Here is a 17,704-nt window from a genome sequence, read left to right as displayed (position 1 = left end):
ACAACTTGGCAAAGCGCTGCTGCTGCTGCGGTATTTAAACACAGCTGGGTGAAAACTCATCATCAGGAGAATGGCTTCAGCAGCAGCGGGGCACCATAGTTTGATGTTGATAAGGCAGAGAAATAGTAACAGCACGAGGAAATGGAAGGGTGGTCAGGTCCTTGCTGTTGGTGTTCACGCCTGTGCAATGAGGTTTGCTTTGAGATAGTTCATTAGGAGCATGAGCTAACCGAGTAACTTGGGAAGCCTAGCAGGTGCATCCTCGAAGTGTGGGTCTGTGCAAACAGCAGGGAAATTTCTAGCTGATGAGGCTTCTGTTGATGTATACCAAAATAAAACCTTCCTACTGCTTCAGGAGTTTCACTTTACATTGCATCTTTTAATAGATTAAATAGCTTCCTATCACTATCAGTATTTTTTTTCCTGTTATTTATACTTAAATAGAAATTCTTTTTTTTTTTTTTTGTATGGATCAAGAACCAAAGTAACAACTTCTACTACTGCAGGTTTTGGAATTTGTTCCACTTCCTTTTTTGGTTTATTACATTTTAAACTTTATCACAGCAATAAATACACACAGTAGATTCAGTAGATTATCATTGTTTTCTCAGTCAGTTCTCTTTGCTTCCAGTCTCCAGGACTGATGTGTAGAGCATCCAGTGTTGACAAGCCATTGCACTATACTCTCTGTATTATAATTAGACTTTTTGAGCTTGGACGTTTTTAAAGTCCTGTGCTTTAGCACTTCTGAAATGTGAGAGTTTAAAAGAGGCAAGTTTTCATCTAGCTCACACTTTTTTTACTTACACAATGTTTTCTTAAATATGTATTTTAAAGTAAAATCTGTAACCAGTTACATATATTTATTTAAAAATATTGAAGCATTTGGTTTTGACAGGCTTTTCACAGCTTTTTATAACTTGCCAAACAGCGAGCATGTTTGACTTTACACAAATGCTAGTTCTTGACTCGTGCAAGATGCTTCTGTATCATCGTGTTCAGTCAATTCATGTATTAGGACAGTCAAAAATATAAAGTGGTAGCTTAAGAAAAAAATTTACCTTCCTCTTTTTGTGTTCAGTAGTTGCCTTCCAACATTACCTTCACCTACACTTTGGCTGAAGGAAAGATAATGACCTACTGTTTGCCTTTTAAAATCACATTTCTAAGGTGACAGCAGGTCAAATAAAAGGGGACTTTAACCAGCAATATCAGTCAGATCTCTACACAGTCAGAAAACTTTCCATGGCAGCAACTATTACCTATTGTTATTGGCAGTTATTCTTTGTTCATGTACCCTTTTAGATGAAGGACAGGTGCAACCCACATACAAAATAATCCATTACTTACTTCACCCACGAGCCTGTATTTTTCCAGTATTTATTTTCATCTTTCTTCTGCTTAGCCACAGATGTGTGAAAACAAGTATTGACAATATAAGATAATCATCTTAGCAAGAAAAAGGGCTCAGTTACAAAGCATGAGGACAATCCTAGAAACTTTCTTGCAGGTAAGGCACCTGGATGGAACTAAGTCGAATGACTTAGGTTACTCGGCAGCATATTTTATAGCGTTTAAAAAAGATGATCAGTTTGCCAAAAATGCAGAAAGTCTGCTACTCTGAGGTAAAACTGGTCTGAAACATTTATCACCCCACTGAAAACCCCTGTGCATCTTATTCCAGTTCTGCATAGTTCTTGAGCATGTGAAATAACATACGAAGAGAGCACTGGGAGGGAGTTATTAAGGAAGTAAGAGGGCCTCTGTAGTAGGCCCAAAAACAGTGGAAGTTCATGACACTTTCAGTGATGAGGTATTTTGATTTTTTTTGAGGAACAGTTAATGCACTACCTCATCATAAGTTAAGGTGCTGGTCTAAATAGTGAGCAGTAACTAAATGATCACCGCGACCCATCACAGCTGAGTAACTGCATCTGTTTTAGTGCTGGCCTTAATAAATAACATCTAATGCATTCAGTGGCAGTCTGCATAGACTTTCCCTGTATGGTGTGTAGCTTTGTTATTAGTTTCTGGAAATATGTGATGGTTTGTGGCTTTTTTTCTTACTGGCTCTGAAAATAAGCTAAAATTAAGCATGTGTTACAGTTCTATTATTCTTATCTTCAGGAGCATTCCTGCTTGACCACATCATTTACATGTTTGCTTTGGCTTTTGTAACGGATAAAACACTGGCCAGTCAGTTAAAAGGCATTTTATTCCTTACATATAACATATTTGATGCTTATTTATTCCTCCTAGTTCTCGATCTCTATTTTATTGCAACTGTGCCAAAATCTACATTGATCTTCCATCAAAAGTAGTACATTGAGCTTTTAGTTTGTTAATTTGGAGAGGGAAATGGTGATAAGGAGGCAATAGCATGAGAAGATCGAGTCATAATCACATTGGTAATACAAACAATTGCGAATACATTTTCAAAGTGTAGGTTAAACATTTTTTCAGTAAAACTATCAAAGATGCGATCAGAAAAGAGGAAGAGGGAAGTTTAGAGTGAATGGGTACTGATCAAGAATAGTGAGGGCAAACTTGAGCTTTCACAGTGATCCATGAATAACAACATGTGTAATTCCAAGTCATTAGTAAACAGAGAAGTAAACCCATGCAAATCATCATGCAAACACTGGAAGGTTTCAGTTACCTTGCAGGAGCAGCAATGTACAATTTGGGGAGTCTGAAGTCCTTTCAAAGAAGGATGTAGTCAAGGTGTCAGTGGTATGAGGAGTAGCACATCAAGGCAGCGTTCACACTAGGGCTCCAGCACGCTTGTGTCTGCACACCAGTGCTGGGTTTTGTTTGCTTTACGCAACACTACTGCCAATGACTTGGGGCTTTGGTATAAGTTAAGATGCAGCTGTAAACAAATAGAGAAAAGGAGGGAAGAGATATTGTATTAGTAATACAGGCATATTTTTATAAACCAAACTATATAAAATAGTATATCCTTTGGGTAAATAAGGCAATAAATTACATATGCTAGTAATAAGGAAGCAGGTAACAGATTAGATAGCAAACAGCTTACTGCTTTTATCAGCTGACCAAGTCCAGTATGATTTCTGAAGTTGTCCTTCAGGATTTGGCAATGCAGAATGAGAAACTGTATTTTTTTATTGCAAGTGTGGATTGTGGGGTAGATCTGTGAGCAGGCAGAGAAGATGTCAAAGTGAAAGCCACTGACTCCCCACTGACCAGGTATGAAAAGGAGTTCTGAAACACAGGTGGTTCTATTAGAACTGTGTAACAGATTCTGGAAGGCTCAGTAAATATCTCCTGTCTTTATAAACCATGTTACAGAAGTTGTATTCTAAACAGTGACTAGGTTTTCATTTGCTTATGGATTGCAAAGGATCTAAACAGAAAAAGAGGTGTGTCTGCCATGTCAGGAAGACATGTGTGTGAAGCAGGGCACGATGGCCGAAGTAAAATGTCATCCTAACCAGTGCACATCAGGATGTCAGCAGGTTAGATTTTGCAGCTGCTTTCCCTACTTTTTCTCTAAAGATGAACAGAAAAACTTTGTTTCTTCATCTGACTGTGCTAGGTGTGTGCATTAATTGTACACCTTAGGTTGCCTTCCTGATAGAATCTTGTAAGCGATATGCAAACAAATGAAACATTGGGTTTAAACGAGCAAAATACTGATAATCGTTCTGGTGGTGTGACTTGGGCTACACTGTACCTGCCCAGGCGTGGGGCAGAGGCGGTCCTGGCTGTAAAGGTACAGCCTGTACTTGCGGCAGTGAAGAGGTTTTCCAGTTTGGCTCCTAGCAGCGGGACGGCTGCGCTCTACCCCGGGCTGCGCAGCGGGGACTGGCCGGAGCGCTCCTTCACGGGGCAGCTGTCGCCGGTGAGGAAGCCCGGCGGCCGGAGGAGCGGGTCCCTGCCGACCGCCGTGAAGCGGGAGGGCACGGCGGCACTGCCCGCGGGCAGTGGGGTGCCGGCAGAACGTGCCCGTGCCCCGGCCCGTCTGGGCGCGGGGGGCGGGCAGGTTGCCGTGCCGCGGACACGCCCTGTCAGCAGTTGCCCGGGTGAAGGTGGCGTTCGGGTGTCAGAGCCGCGGCTGGGGCCGTGAGGGCAGAGTCCCGTCGGGAGATGCGGCTCCGTCACGGCCGGCTCCTGACGGGGCTGTGCCTCGGCTGTGCCTTCCCCCTGCTGTGGTACGCGGCGTGGCAGGGGGCCCGAGGTGAGAGCTGGCGGCGGGCGAGCTCAGCCGAGGCGAGCCGAGAGCAGCCCTTCCCGTCCGTCCCGTCGGGTCGGGGAGCGGAGGGAGGGCTGGCCGTCGGGGCACCGTGGCGCTGGGTTCCCCTACCCCAGCGGCCGGGGTCCCTCCGCCCGTCAGGGACGGCTGAGGCGAGTGAGACCGTCCTGCGGCAGCGTCCCGAGGAGCGGCAGTGAGGGAGGACTGGGGAGGAGGTCAAGGCGTGTGAGAGGCTGAGTCCCCCTGACTTTTTATAGTTTCATTTGTAAACCTTAAAATTACTTGTGTCTCTTTCATAGGTTTTGCAGGGGGCACATGCTGGATAGTTCTAGGAAAAAGCCATGTCTAAGATTCTCAGATAGAAAAAATAAAACTGATGCTATTTTCCAAAAATAAATGAGATGGTCTCTCCAAACAGTACCACTGAGGTCTGCAGACGTGGCTTGTTATGTGACAGTTTTGGGTGAGGCAGAGAGAGGCGATCTCTAAATGCTTCCCATGTGCACCTTTAAAAAAGGTCTGGTTTTATAGATGCGGAAGAGTTAGAATAAGCCAATTAGTAATTTGTGGGATGAGGGCAGAACTCTGACTAGCTGATAATTTATTTATATTATTTATTTCTGTGACAGATAGAAGTGGCACTAGAGATCTTGGCACCACAACAGAATATTGAGTAAAGGCAGTGCTGACCCTCCTGCTTTCATAATTTCTCGTCGACTATATGGTTGTTTATCTTAAAACACTTCTTCTCAGTGGCAGTCCTGCTAGGAGTGGAGAAGGAGAAACAGAAGCAAAGGCAGGGAGTGTGTTAAGAAACTAAGATCCAAGAGATGACAGCATGAAAACATTTGTCCCATCTGTAGTTACCACCCCTGGCACCACATTTCTTGTGACTCCTTGTTCCTAAAATTCCATTTTCATTCCACTTTCTTTTGGCCTTTCTCTGCTGGTGTTTTGGTTTGGGTTTTATTTTGTCGTTTTTGGTGGAGGGTTAGTACACGTTGTGGTGGTATATATGTTGGTTTTTCTCTTTCCACACCTGTCTCCTCCTCCACAGTAAACAGAATAACCGATTCCTTTCAGGTGATATAATTTTCCTTATTATTATTATTAGCACCTGTTTTCTTAACAAACTTTTAGGCATTACAAATGTAAATATGTAGTCTTCAGACCCACATTCCCTTGCAAGCTTGGTAAATCTCACAAATGCATAAATAACAGTTGATACTAGTAGCTAATGGAGGAAGTAACAGCATGTGGTGAGTGATTTTCGTATGCAGATTATTTTGCTGGAAAGATAGTCTTTGCTTCTGAATAGTGTTAGAAGACAAGCTTCTACCCTCTGAGAAAAAAAACAAGAACATACCAACGTACCAAGAATGTATGTTGTCACCTGTTTCCACAGAGAAGCACTGGGAGCAAATCAACTAATGCTCTATTGTTACAGAACATCTAGTTAAGGAGGTGGTTTGAAGTTAATCTTTTTCACTAAAAGCAGGCAGATACCTCTGCTTAAATATTGTTAAATCTCTCTTCTTCCCTTCCATGTTGTGGAATGGGCATTTTCACTTACGTGCCTAGAGGACAACAGGAGTGCCCAATACTCTCACATGTCAAACTGCATTATTTTCTTTTCTAATGCCCTTTTCACTTATCCCACATGTTAGTGAGAGGTCAAGTACTGTTGCAGCTTGTCAACTCCCATCTCTTTCATTCAAATGCTGTTCTCTGGCTAATTTTCTTCCACACATTTGTTAAATTTTGTTAAATCTCCTCTTACTTTAGTTTCTTTCTCTGCTTTGCCCATTAAAACATTTTTAGGCTGCTCTTGATCTTTGACTACAGCATACTGCATTAAGCAGCAGTAGTCTGCAGTATTTCTTCTGATTTCTATCCAGTTATTGTTTCTTGGATTGTAGTGACATTGGGATAGCAAATAACCTTTTTTTATTTGTTGTACAACTAGGACAGGGCATCCTAGCTAAAGACTAGTGGTCTTAAGTACTTCCATAATATGTACAATGTGTAGTAGTCCTGTACAGCATTGTTTGGTTTGTCTCCAGTCCCAGAGCCTTTCAGCCCTTGAGTACTAGGTCCAAGTGTAAATCAGATATTGGCTCTGTCCCAGTTTCTGTGCACATAAAAATCAATAGCTTAAACTCCTTATACTAAATGGCTAGCTAGCTTAAGGATTTGAGTTGAAATGTGTTTGCTATCAATAACAGCAGTAAATAATTGGCCATTTGGTACTGTTTCTAGCTACTTGGTGGAGCCTGAGTGTTGACTTGCAGTTGTGAGACTTAACTCGAGTTCAGGTAACTTGAACTGGCATGGTAGGGAAGATGCTCCTGCATCTCTCATGCTCTTAAAACTGAAAGTTCAGAATCTACCAAAGTCACTAGACTTCAGCTATTGTCGGTAATTGTAGAATCATAGAGTGGTTTGGGTTGGAAGGGACCTCAAGATCATCCAGTTTCAATCCTCCCTGCCACGGGCAGGGACATCTTCCACTAGACCAGGTTGCTCAAAGCCCCATCCAGCCTGGCCTTTTGGACACTGTCAGGAATGCAGCATCCACAGCTTCTGTGGGCAACCTGTCCAGTGCCTCACCACCCTCATAGTGAAGAATAATATCATACATATTTTAACTGTCCTTTCAGAGATTTTCATAGTCACCCTTCCCATTGCTTTAGAAATGTAAGCAGAGGTTTCATTTTAAATAGGCTGATATTTTTGTGGCCAAAAAAAGAGATGAAAGTAGTTGCAGAGATAGTTGCTCATCACCATGTCTTCAGCAAAATCTGATACTGTCTGCCTAAACTTGTGTGGTGATTTCGTCAACATCCTCTAGAGTCCTTGCAAACACAGGCTGCTATTTGGAAGTAATCAGATGGACTGCTGTAGCAACAATACCTGTTCCACGTCACGAGTGGTTTTGCTGTGAGCTTTTTGGTCCCTCCCTGGGCCCCAAGCAAAACATGTCTGAAGCAAAGTTTGCATCTGAGGGTAGGAAAGGCTGTTGTGAGGATGATGCAGATGTTCCTACTGTTGTAAAACTGAGTTACAATCTACTTACAGTCCACCTGACAAAAAGTATTTGCTCTTGTATAAATCCTCCTCATATAGATTTGTACTTCTGGAAAGTAGTATACAACTTACAATACATGTAGTGGTTTTCTCACACAGTTTCAGCTACTATTTCCCATGTAAATATTAATCAACAAGAAGGTAGAGAGGGAAATATGAAGGTAAATGTCAGGAGGTAGCAATTTTATTTTTTCCCCCACTTGAAAAAGAGATGAAAACTAAGCTTTGTCTAGAAGTTAGGAGGAAGTGATGCTAAAATATGATGTCACAAGCACCTAAGCATGTTAATATATGCATGTTGAGTCAAATACTGCAAACCCCCCATTTTTTAGTTGTTCGGTTTAGGTGGGGTGAAGAAGAGAGAAACTGTTCATACTTGATCTCATTCACAGATACATATTTGAGGTTTATCAGATTGTTTAACATACTACTTTTTTTATTGTTTCATGAAAGTGTTCATGAGGAAAAGGGGTACAAAGGGTTAAAAAGGTATTTCTGATGGAAGTATGTTTTGCAGTTGAGACATAGTAATGCACATGCTAGACCAAACAGCTGATGACACATTTATTTCCAATAATCATTTGCCCACTGTGTGATGCTTTGCTTCAGCTGGCGAAGCCCTGCTCCAGCTGTGCACCCAAGCGCAAGTCCCCAGGAGATTCTGTCGTTTGTGATAGAGTTCTTTGCAGGTTTCCTGTCCAGACTCAACTGGCACACTCTAGCTCAAAGCTGTAATGAAATAGTGGCAAACTGACAGATTGGTGAGGAGTCTCAAATTACACCGTTCTTATTTCAGCCTGTACAGTTTATCCAGATTTATGAACATTCAGGAGCCAATTTTCCTGCCTGCTCTAGGTTTGCTAGATTGTGTTTAAGCATTTTCCCCAGCTGTCCCAGCTGACTGGTAAGCTACCTCTTCCCTGCTTGCCTTCATGCATTTCCTTACAGTGGAACTGAGAGCATACAGAGGTTAAGGCACATGCAGGTTTTGCCCCAATATGCAGTCAGGATGTGGCCAAAATGCACAGTGTGGTAAAGGAAGAGTTTCTCCAGTCTACTGATTGATTACTTAGTTTCTTTGTGTAGTTCTGCATTTAGGTTTTAAAAAACCCAACCGTACAACAGCCTTAAATAGGACTTAAGACTAAGTGCTTACTGATTCCAAGTTTTATATCAAAATTCATATCCAAGACTTACAAAAGCGCAATAGTTTTACCGGCTTTTAAATGTGTAATTTACTAAACTAAGACGCTGCTGCTTCTTACAGTTACTTCAGGCAGAATAGTAGCTGCCTTGTCCTCAAAAGCAGAGGAACTGAGTCATAAATCCTATAATGATTCAGGTACAAGATGAGACTAGTTACTGTTGGTTTTTGTAGAGAAAGGGATAGGGAACGTTTCAGACCTGTCTTTGTTTGCTGTGCAGCGTCTCATCACAACCTGTACTTAAGCAAGTGCAAACATATGACCTTCACACTTCTCTAATGTTGCACACAGAGTCTTGAGGAACAGTTTTATCCAGACATAAATTAGTTAGTGGCTAGGTATTTAATTATAAGTGTGTATAAATAAGTGATTGTTGCTACATCAGGCAGAACGGTAAAAATATCTTAAAAGCTAACCAGAATGAAGCAATAACCATTGCTTGAAGTGAATGAGTACTTTTTATTTTTCTGATAAAGGTCATATTTAAATCAGATTTTCCACTGCTATTAAGAACTCATATCACATTACTAACATCACTATATTAAAACTGAAATATAACACTTATGGGCAAACACCATGCAACATCCATATGTATTTTCTCACTTAACGCTATTGCTTATATAGAAAAGCAGTGTTATATAGGAAACAGTGATGTTCTGACTGAATGTTTTAAGATCACTTTTCACTACATTCTGATACAGGAAAAGACTCGGATCTAAAATGGGGATTGTTGATTAACATTTAAGAAAATATCATTAGAACTTAAGTTGTATTTGCTGTGAGACAAGTTTGCTTATGTATATTCAGTAAAATGAAGTATGTAAATCCTTCAGTAAAAAGCATTCTATGCCAAACCCAATAGCGAGTCTATGTTAGTTATACGACTGAATGTGTTTTAAACTTTGACCTGCCTTTAACTTTGTAAGGTGTTTGTTGGTTCATTTTAATGCTGGAAAGCAATTCTAATTCTATTCCTAATATATCCTCTGCATGGGCACACAGGAACCCGTATTTCTACCCCTGAAATTGCTGTCACACTGCTTTTCTTTGATGTCGCTTGGTTAATGCAGCGTCCCTCCCCTGGCCTCCACTATCTTGAAGCTCCTGATGTGGATACTGTCAAAGACAAGTAGGCGCACTGGCAGAACATATTGCTTCCTGGTTCCTCTGCTCGCGTGGACGCCTACATTGAGGGGTGTAAAAACATGGTGAGATAGTCTTCACTGCATGTTAAGCCCTGTGCTTTGGCTTCCTGAGCCTGCCCATTTGATACTACTGTGTCATGGCCAGGCCATGTTTCAGCCAACCAGCTGAGAATTGTGTCTGGCTGAAATCAGTCTTTCTCCTCCTACTTACAGCCTTCACCATTCACCATAGCAATAAGCTCTGCAGCTCAGTTGCCATCAAAGCATGGATAGGACAGATGAGTGGAAACAATTACAAGCTGCTTAACCTGCTCACTTAACCTGCCCTTTTCAGCTGTGTAAAATAAACCAACCTGACCACTGACTGACTTCAGAGGCTCCTGAAGATTTAAGATCCGCATTAAGACATGCAGTGTCCTACTCTTAAAGCTCAACCATTGAAGCCACCCCAGTTCTGATGAACATTAAATATAATGGGTGAATGTATCCGGTGCAGGTGAAGCAGCTTTTGTATTTTTGATAGTTTTTCTTGGCTGCCTCTAACCTATTGGGAGACATGAATAATTCTGTGCTGTAATGCTACCAAGAAAATAAATAAATACACAAATTCAGGAAGGTGTCTTTAACCTGGAAAGGTGCTTAAATACCCTTAGACTTTAGCACATTGCTGAATGGTGTTTGCATAAGAACTGGCTGTTCTGAACTAAGAGGCATTGTTTGGGGGATTTTCTTTTCCTCCTTACTCTGAGAGAACAAAACCCGAGCTTGCACAGCATGTAACAAGATTTAGTGAGGTCTCTGTATTTTAGATCAGTTATGGGAAGATAATAGACTACCACAGTTATTAGTCCAATGCACGCGTCAGTGGTTTAACATGCTTCATTAACCTGAACAGCAAGCAGTGGTTCCAGGTGCAGAGTACGACAAGATCTTTTGCAGTTAGTGTGCTTATATAGTTTCTTTTAAGGTGGGCATTAAGCAAAGTTCAGCTTCTAAAAGAAAGTGTCTCGAGGTATGATAAGCAGTGTGGCTTGTAATCAAGAAACAGGAACCACAGTCACTGCTAGTTTTTAGGGTGTTCTCTCCTTTCTTGCCACTCCCAGATTTCCTTTTATTTTCTTTTTTCTTTGAATGCTAGGAGGAGATAGTAATGAATTGTGCCTTAGACACTTTTAGATATTGCCAGAAATCAACTGTTAATAAAACTGCAAGCATTTATGGTAATAGGAAGTACTTATGCATGGAGAGAAGAGAAATAATTGGTTGACTTTCAGAATGAGTATTTACTTCAGAGATTAGTATTGTCTCTAAACAGTTTCAGTTCCTGGTGCATAAAGTTATATATATATATATGTATCTATTAGGACATAAAACAAGATTGCATTTAAAACCATTTTAAGTATTGCCATATTAGAATTACAGTAGCCATAAGTATCTATGGCAATGTGTAGCAAACAGCTGAAATGCTGAGTAGAGATGATAAGTCATTGCAAAAGTTTTGAATACTATTTCTGTGTCTGTTTGGTGGTTGTTTTGTTGGGTTTTTTTAACACTCCTGGTTTGTAGCCAGTGTAACCCCATTGAAATTTCCTGGTAGGTTTCCTTAACCTGGCAGAGTGATTCAGCTTCAGCTCACCTTTTATCTTCATTAACTTTCTGTAGTTTTGCCTTAAGTCCTCGTCTTGCTTTTTTCCGGTTTTATCCAGACACTCCCTGTTGCTGATAGAACCACTGGTAGCTAAGGTGTTGCCAAGTCAGGCTATTACTGTGGACAGACTGTTTCATGATACATGAAGCTCTTTTCTCCTGTCCCTCCTTGCCAGAGTGAGCTATGTTTGCGAAAGCGCCCTGCCTACTTATTTCCAAGCAAGCTACTGGAAGCCAGTGGTCTAGTTCTGCGCAGATCCTTAGATACTTTCCACACTTTCCACACGCATATAAATCCACTTAACTTAATGGCCAATTAAGCATTTAGAGTATTTAGCTTCATAATGCTTCTAATTCTATCTTCTTAGCTTGCTACAATTATATCAGTAATGAATACTGTTCATGACAGTACCTTACCGCACAGCAAAACATAAGAAATTCAGTATTGCTGTCCAAAAACACATTTTTTGCCAAAGGTTTGCTAATAGTTAATATTGCTCATTTACATATGCTGTAACACTTGGAATGTTTCATGTTTAGTTTTGAATTATATATGTTTATAATAACAAACTCAGTCTTCACTAAGGGTGAGTGAATGCTGTGTTCTTTCTGTCCAGCCCTTGCTTCCCCAGCTGTCAGAATTGAATAAGATAAGCGATTACTAAGAGTCTTGTTCTACTAACGGATCAGAGGCTTCAATTCTGAAAGTCTCAAAAATGTGGTTTCCGTTTTCTTGCCTGAAGAAGTAGATAAGACCATTTACAAATACCAGCTTCTTTGGGTGCACTGACAGTGGAGTCTTGACCTTTTCTTTGTCAGAGGCATCTATGATTATTTTGGTAGGCTTACCCATAAGTAAGCAAATAAAACTACAGTTACTTGGTGGTTGCAAAAATGTCAGTCCAGTAGTGACACTGACAGGTTTGAATCACACTGGCTCTGGATAGCTGAAAGAATTGTAAAGAGAGAGTCTACTATTATTCATGTGCAATTTCTTTACTGATTCTCCTATAATGTAGTTGTACCAAGGGGGATTTTAGTTTGGTTTAGTAAAATATGACGTTGTTACAGCACTGGAAGTGTCAATGGAACAACACTTTGCTCTTTGTTGTCTGCATCTTCCCATTAGCACATGGAACTTTAATGCAGGTTAAACCTCCACTTTTTCTTGGCAGTTCATATTATCTAACTCCTAATAAAGGTAATTGGAACATTAAAAAAGTGCACATCTCTTACTATAGCTTTAGTTAATACCTCTGAATTTGTCTTGGAATGGCAAGATAAATCTCTGCCATATTTATTTGTATTGATACCCTATTTGGAATCACTTTCTTGCTATGAAAACAGTATGATTAATGTCTGCCAGTCATTTAAATCAGCTTAAGCCTTCTGTTGCTGTTTTATTTATATACATTCTAAAGCAAAAAAATAAAGGTTGGACTATAGCATTAGAAACAGCTGCAAAAGAAAAGCATAAACCAATAAAGTATATTCCTACATAGTAGCTGATGAAAGGGATCTTCCTCATGCTCCAATAATTTAGCTTGTTTGGGTTCTAGCTCTGCAGCTTGATGCCTCCTGAAAGATTTGTGTTGGAAATCTATTTTAACCTTTCCCCTGAAGCTGTTAAAAGATGGACTCTGCATTACATTGGACCTTCCTTTATTTATTTATTCTCCAACTATTTTTTAGGGAAGCCTGCTTCATTAAAGTAGAACTTTCTTGTTGCATGCAGCTGAAATAATCCAGTTTTCCCCTCCTTTTACTCATGTTAAATTTACATTCATAGCTGCACAGTAGAGAATACTCCTAGATAGGAATGCCTTTCTTGCAAGTAAAACATTTTTAAGACTGTCAGAAAATTTTAGGAAGCATTCATTTTATAGGCATTTTACTAAACACACTTGATAATTTAATGAGACCAACAATAATAATACAGATCACATGTTCACTTGTTTTTTAAACTACTTGCTTCTTAGATGGTTTAAATTTCAGGGTTTTCCAACCACACATTTGTTGATTAAATTAAGGACTTGTGTTTATTGTAAATTAGAAAAAAAAACCCACAAACATTTGTCCAAAATAAAAATCAATTCCAGTTTGAAATGTCTCTGCAAATCTTCACCAGTTTGTATTACCTGCTCATTTTGCACTTAGTCTCTTTTATATGCTAGAATTCCCAGGAATTCACTTTTGCTGAGAGACAATGGTGGGTTCTAGAAAATTAGTCCTGCCACAGATGGGACTGGGCACAGTCCACAGGTAGAATGGGAGAAGTGTCTAAATAACAGCATTTAATGAAAAAAAAACCCACAAAAAAACCCAACAGCAAACAAACAAAAAAAACCAACAAAACACCCAAACAAAACCAAAGTAAAACAAAATAAGCATCATTATAAAACACTTCAAAATGAAATAGAAGTCCCCTTCTGCCCTCTACTTTCTTTACTTCCTATTGCAAAGCAGGTGACATTACTGAAGTGTTGCCTTATTATATTAATTTTAATATGTCTAACAATCTTTTATTCATGTGGCAATGAGGCAGTGGAGGCACTGACAGGTGTAAGTCCTGTGCATCATCTGTTAGTAACTTGAGAAGTTCTGACAATACTGGCTTCATAGGAAAATGGCTATTCTACAAACAAAAGATTGATGTTATCCTAGAATACTATGCAGAACAGCAGAAGGTCTGATAACCATGACTGAGAGCACAGTGTTTCTAATATTGATACAATTCTAGAGTATTTAATCAAAGGTGGGCTATATCTTATGAAGGGATCATTCAATCCAGAGCACAGTTTCACTTATTCTCTAATTAAATATATCCAGGAGTTCAAATAACTGTCTTTACTAATAGTTCTTAATATACTTCAGACACTTTTTTATTCATAGATGAGGATATCTACGTTTTAATCTTAGTAGTGTTTTATACATAAGATAAACCATTAAATTATGACACCCTTCAGTGTGACAAAGGTCATCAAGATTTATCACTTCGTGAAGAATGTTGTTGGCTTTACTGGAAAGCACCTTCCCCTGCACCTCATAGTCTTCCACTGACTTTTTCCTTATTATGGCTGTCCTATTGTTCTTCTGTTGCAAGCCTTTACCCAGCTGTAGTCCATAAACTCTGCTTCTTAATACTCTTCCAGACTTCTTCATTCCATGGATAAATTTTGAGTGGCCTCTTTTATTGTTGTTTACACATTGCTGGTCATGTCTTCTTCTAGACTGTCTCCTATTCTTAAACTTTCTCTTTATTCCATCATACAGTTCACCACTTTGTAAAGATACTATGTTCTCATTGCAGAAAATGACTTGGACATGTACCAAAACCAGTTTCTGGAACTTCAGCAAAGACTATTGTATGCTGAAAAGGAGAATAAGAAAAGATCACAGGAACTGAGCAGTGTCTTAGATGAAATTAAACGTGTAGTTGCAAAAAGAATGAACTTGACAACAAATCATACAGGTTTGTATGTATAAAAATGTGCTGTGTTAACTGTTCAGTTTTGTGCTTCCATGTTTCTATGATTCTATGTTTCTTTATCACCAGTGTGGGGAAGAAAATCATTGATTTGATTATATTAGCATTAGGTAGAAGTATCTACTTTTTAAAAAGGGTGCAGAAGTAATCTGTAGCCCCTCTTTAAATAGGACCAGTTAGTAACCAAACGAGGGGAAAAAAGGGGACCCAATAGATTGCAGTGCGGTCATAATGGCAAAGTTGTACATATTGCTAGTCGAGTTTCTTACAATGCTTATCCCTCTTTTACTGCCAACTACAGAGCACTGAATAAGCTATTTTTAACAGCTCCTACTATGCCACTACACCCTGATAAATACTAGGGCTGTGTCTAACCTGGAAGGCAGGTACACCTCTTCAGATGTTCCACAGTCCTGGTGTCCCTCCTGTCTAGGTGGAGTGACATTTGTGGGGGGCCTTCTTGGCCATGAGTGCTCTCCCATCTTGTCAGTGAACCCCAGGCACTAAGGTGTGTGTGGTGGGTGCACAGTCTCATCTCACCAGGCATACAGACCGCATACTGTACATACAGTACAAGCTGGGTGCTTGCCTGAATCCAGGAGCTGGGAAGCCCCATGAGGTCTTGCTGGCTAGATACAGCCTATGTCCACAGTATGTAGGGTGACTGGTGGCCGACAACATGGTCTGTGTTCTAAACCTTGTAAGACCACAACCCTGCCAACACTCAAGGATTTGTTTCTATGCATCTGAACAGTCCCACTGAATTAATATTGAATAAACAGACAAAAAGAGGCAGGGAAGAACAGTCTAAGAAACGAAGCTGACTACACAAGGCAGGAAAGCACCTTGTTCCTTCTTCCCCTCTAAAAGTCCTGGTTAATTCCCTGTTTTAATCTGATACCAGCCCACTGTACAGAATGCAAATAAGAATTTTTAAAACGTAGTTTTCAGTAGCATCTAGATTCTTTTAGAAGTCAGGGGTGTTGTGGAATGCCTCACAACAAGCACAGAGATGCCCATTCTACTTTTCCTTCTCTCCCCAGGGAAGTAGCTCTTCCAGCTAAAAGCGAGGAAGGCAGATCCTGCACTACTATATCACTTCTTTTAGAGGACAGAATCAAACAGTCTAAGCTACTGTATGCAACTACAATATACAGATATATCAGATAGATAGGGATGTACAAGAATCTGTAAGGCAAGGAGCTAATATATTTTTTAATAAAAAAGAAGTTTAATTAAACAATGGGAAGAAGCCAGGTCACCAGAGTAAACTTAACTGCATGTAGGTGTCTGTCTAAAACCAAATAAAATCAGAGAAACCCTCCTCAAAGGTTTGCTTGTAATTGGCATCACTTACAAGCATTCACATTTCCTTCAGATTATTAATAAACTACTTGCAAGATAGGCTGTCAATGTGATTTTGTTGGCTAAAACTACTAGAGGCAGTGTTCTGGTATCAGCATTGCCCTAGCACCAGCGTCTTTGTACAACAGATAAAGTGTCTGGAGGAGACACCCATTGAAGTATGAATTACCATAGATAAATTCATAGGAGGTGTACTTTTCATTTGGGGCGTGAAGACACACATGTTGCAGTAGCTAGTAGGATATAGAAAAAGTCAGCAAGAGAGAATGACAGACAAAATTCTAGTGCAAGGTCCATATGCTGCCTGTGGCCGGAAAGCAAGATTTAGCTGGTGAATAAAGTCTGGAGTGATCTTCAGTTTTGTTTCCGAGCAGGTTTCTTAGTGATGAGAAGGACCATTTGCTATTCTTTGTTGTCCTGGTTTCAGCTGTAACAGTTATTTTTCTCCTTCCTAGTAGCTGGTGCAGCGCTGTCTTTTTGACTTTAGTCTGAAAACAATGCTGATAACACGCTGTTGTTTTATTTGCTGCTCAATAGTGCCTACTCTGATCAAGGACTTTCCAGTCCCTCAATGCTCTGCCAGTAAGGAGGAGCACAAGAAACCAGAGGAAGTAGAGACAGGACACCTGACCCGAACTAACCAAAGGGGTATTCTGTACCACAGCATGTCATGCCCAGTGTATAAACTGGGGGGAGTTACCCAGAAGGCCAAGGTCCCTGCTTGGGTTGGGCTGGGTATTGGTAGGGCAGTTGATGAGCAGTTGTGTTGTGCACACTTTTATTTATTGTTTTCTTTTCCCCTTTTAGTTTTATATTCTCTCCCGTTGTTATTTCCCTCATCATTATTATTATTGGTGGTAGCAGCAGTGATTTGTGTTATACCTTAGTTACTGGACTGTTCTTATCTCAGCCTGTGGGAGATACAGTCTTTCAATTCTCCCCATCCTTCCAGGAGCAGGGGGGAAGAAGAGAGGGAGTGAGTGAGTGGCTGTGTGGTTCTGAGGTACCGGCTGGGCTTAAACCATGACGGTCCTTTGAAAAAAAAGCCTACAGAGCTCGGAATTCCTAGGCAGTGTCCCACCCAAGCACTAGCTGAGCCTGACCCTGCTCTAGCTTCCAAGATGAGATTGGGCATTCTCAGGGTGGTATGGCCGTAGGCAAAAACACATGCAGTAATTGCGGCAACATGCCAATTCCCAGCAAAAGAAGCAGGCAAGTTTCAAAGGTATCTAAAAGATATTCAAAACCTTTAGAATTCTCAGATGCTGCTGTAAATAGCCTGGTGGGGGATCGGAGGGTGTGAGAGAATGTCTCCCTCATAGGCTGACCCTCTGAGAAGGAAAAGAAAAGATGTTTAATTGCTAAAAATTCCCATTATATGCCTCCCAAAGTATAGAGGTGATGACCACACTGAGAACGCATAATGGATCAGTTTCATGATCAATCATTCTATTGTGTTACAAGCCATTACCATGAAGTACAGCAAAACAAGAACCTTAGCTCAGGCCCCCCAGCTGATAAACGTTAAAACAGCAAACACTGGCTGCAAGTA

At 40.4% G+C, this 17,704-nt stretch overlaps 1 protein-coding gene and 1 long non-coding RNA gene across 4 annotated transcripts in view; one reads left to right on the top strand and one right to left on the bottom strand.

The window, feature by feature from the left end:
• The first annotated feature begins 3,189 nt into the window (after positions 1-3,189).
• MGAT4D (MGAT4 family member D) overlaps positions 3,190-17,704 on the top strand; it is a 37,559-nt gene continuing 23,044 nt past the window's right edge. Inside the window, exons 1-2 of one of the 2 annotated variants that reach the window (XM_065687627.1) lie at positions 3,190-3,210; positions 14,611-14,772. In XM_065687627.1, the coding sequence (XP_065543699.1) occupies positions 14,625-14,772 (148 nt within the window). In that variant the 5' untranslated portion in view covers positions 3,190-3,210; positions 14,611-14,624. Of the gene's footprint in view, positions 3,211-4,012; positions 4,202-14,610; positions 14,773-17,704 lie in introns of those variants that run through there. The other variant, XM_065687621.1, reaches the window with a different exon arrangement.
• The window catches only part of LOC136018435 (uncharacterized), a 31,021-nt gene continuing 27,659 nt past the window's right edge, over positions 14,343-17,704 (bottom strand). For both annotated transcript variants that reach the window (XR_010614411.1, XR_010614412.1), the window contains one exon: positions 14,343-14,670. This is a non-coding gene — a long non-coding RNA (uncharacterized LOC136018435). The remainder of the gene's footprint in view (positions 14,671-17,704) is intronic.

The sequence above is a fragment of the Lathamus discolor genome, chromosome 1 (genome assembly GCF_037157495.1).
Source record: "Lathamus discolor isolate bLatDis1 chromosome 1, bLatDis1.hap1, whole genome shotgun sequence".
NCBI lineage: Eukaryota > Metazoa > Chordata > Aves > Psittaciformes > Psittacidae > Lathamus > Lathamus discolor.
Note: the sequence above shows the minus strand (reverse complement) of the source record. Positions and strands in the feature narration are given on the sequence as shown.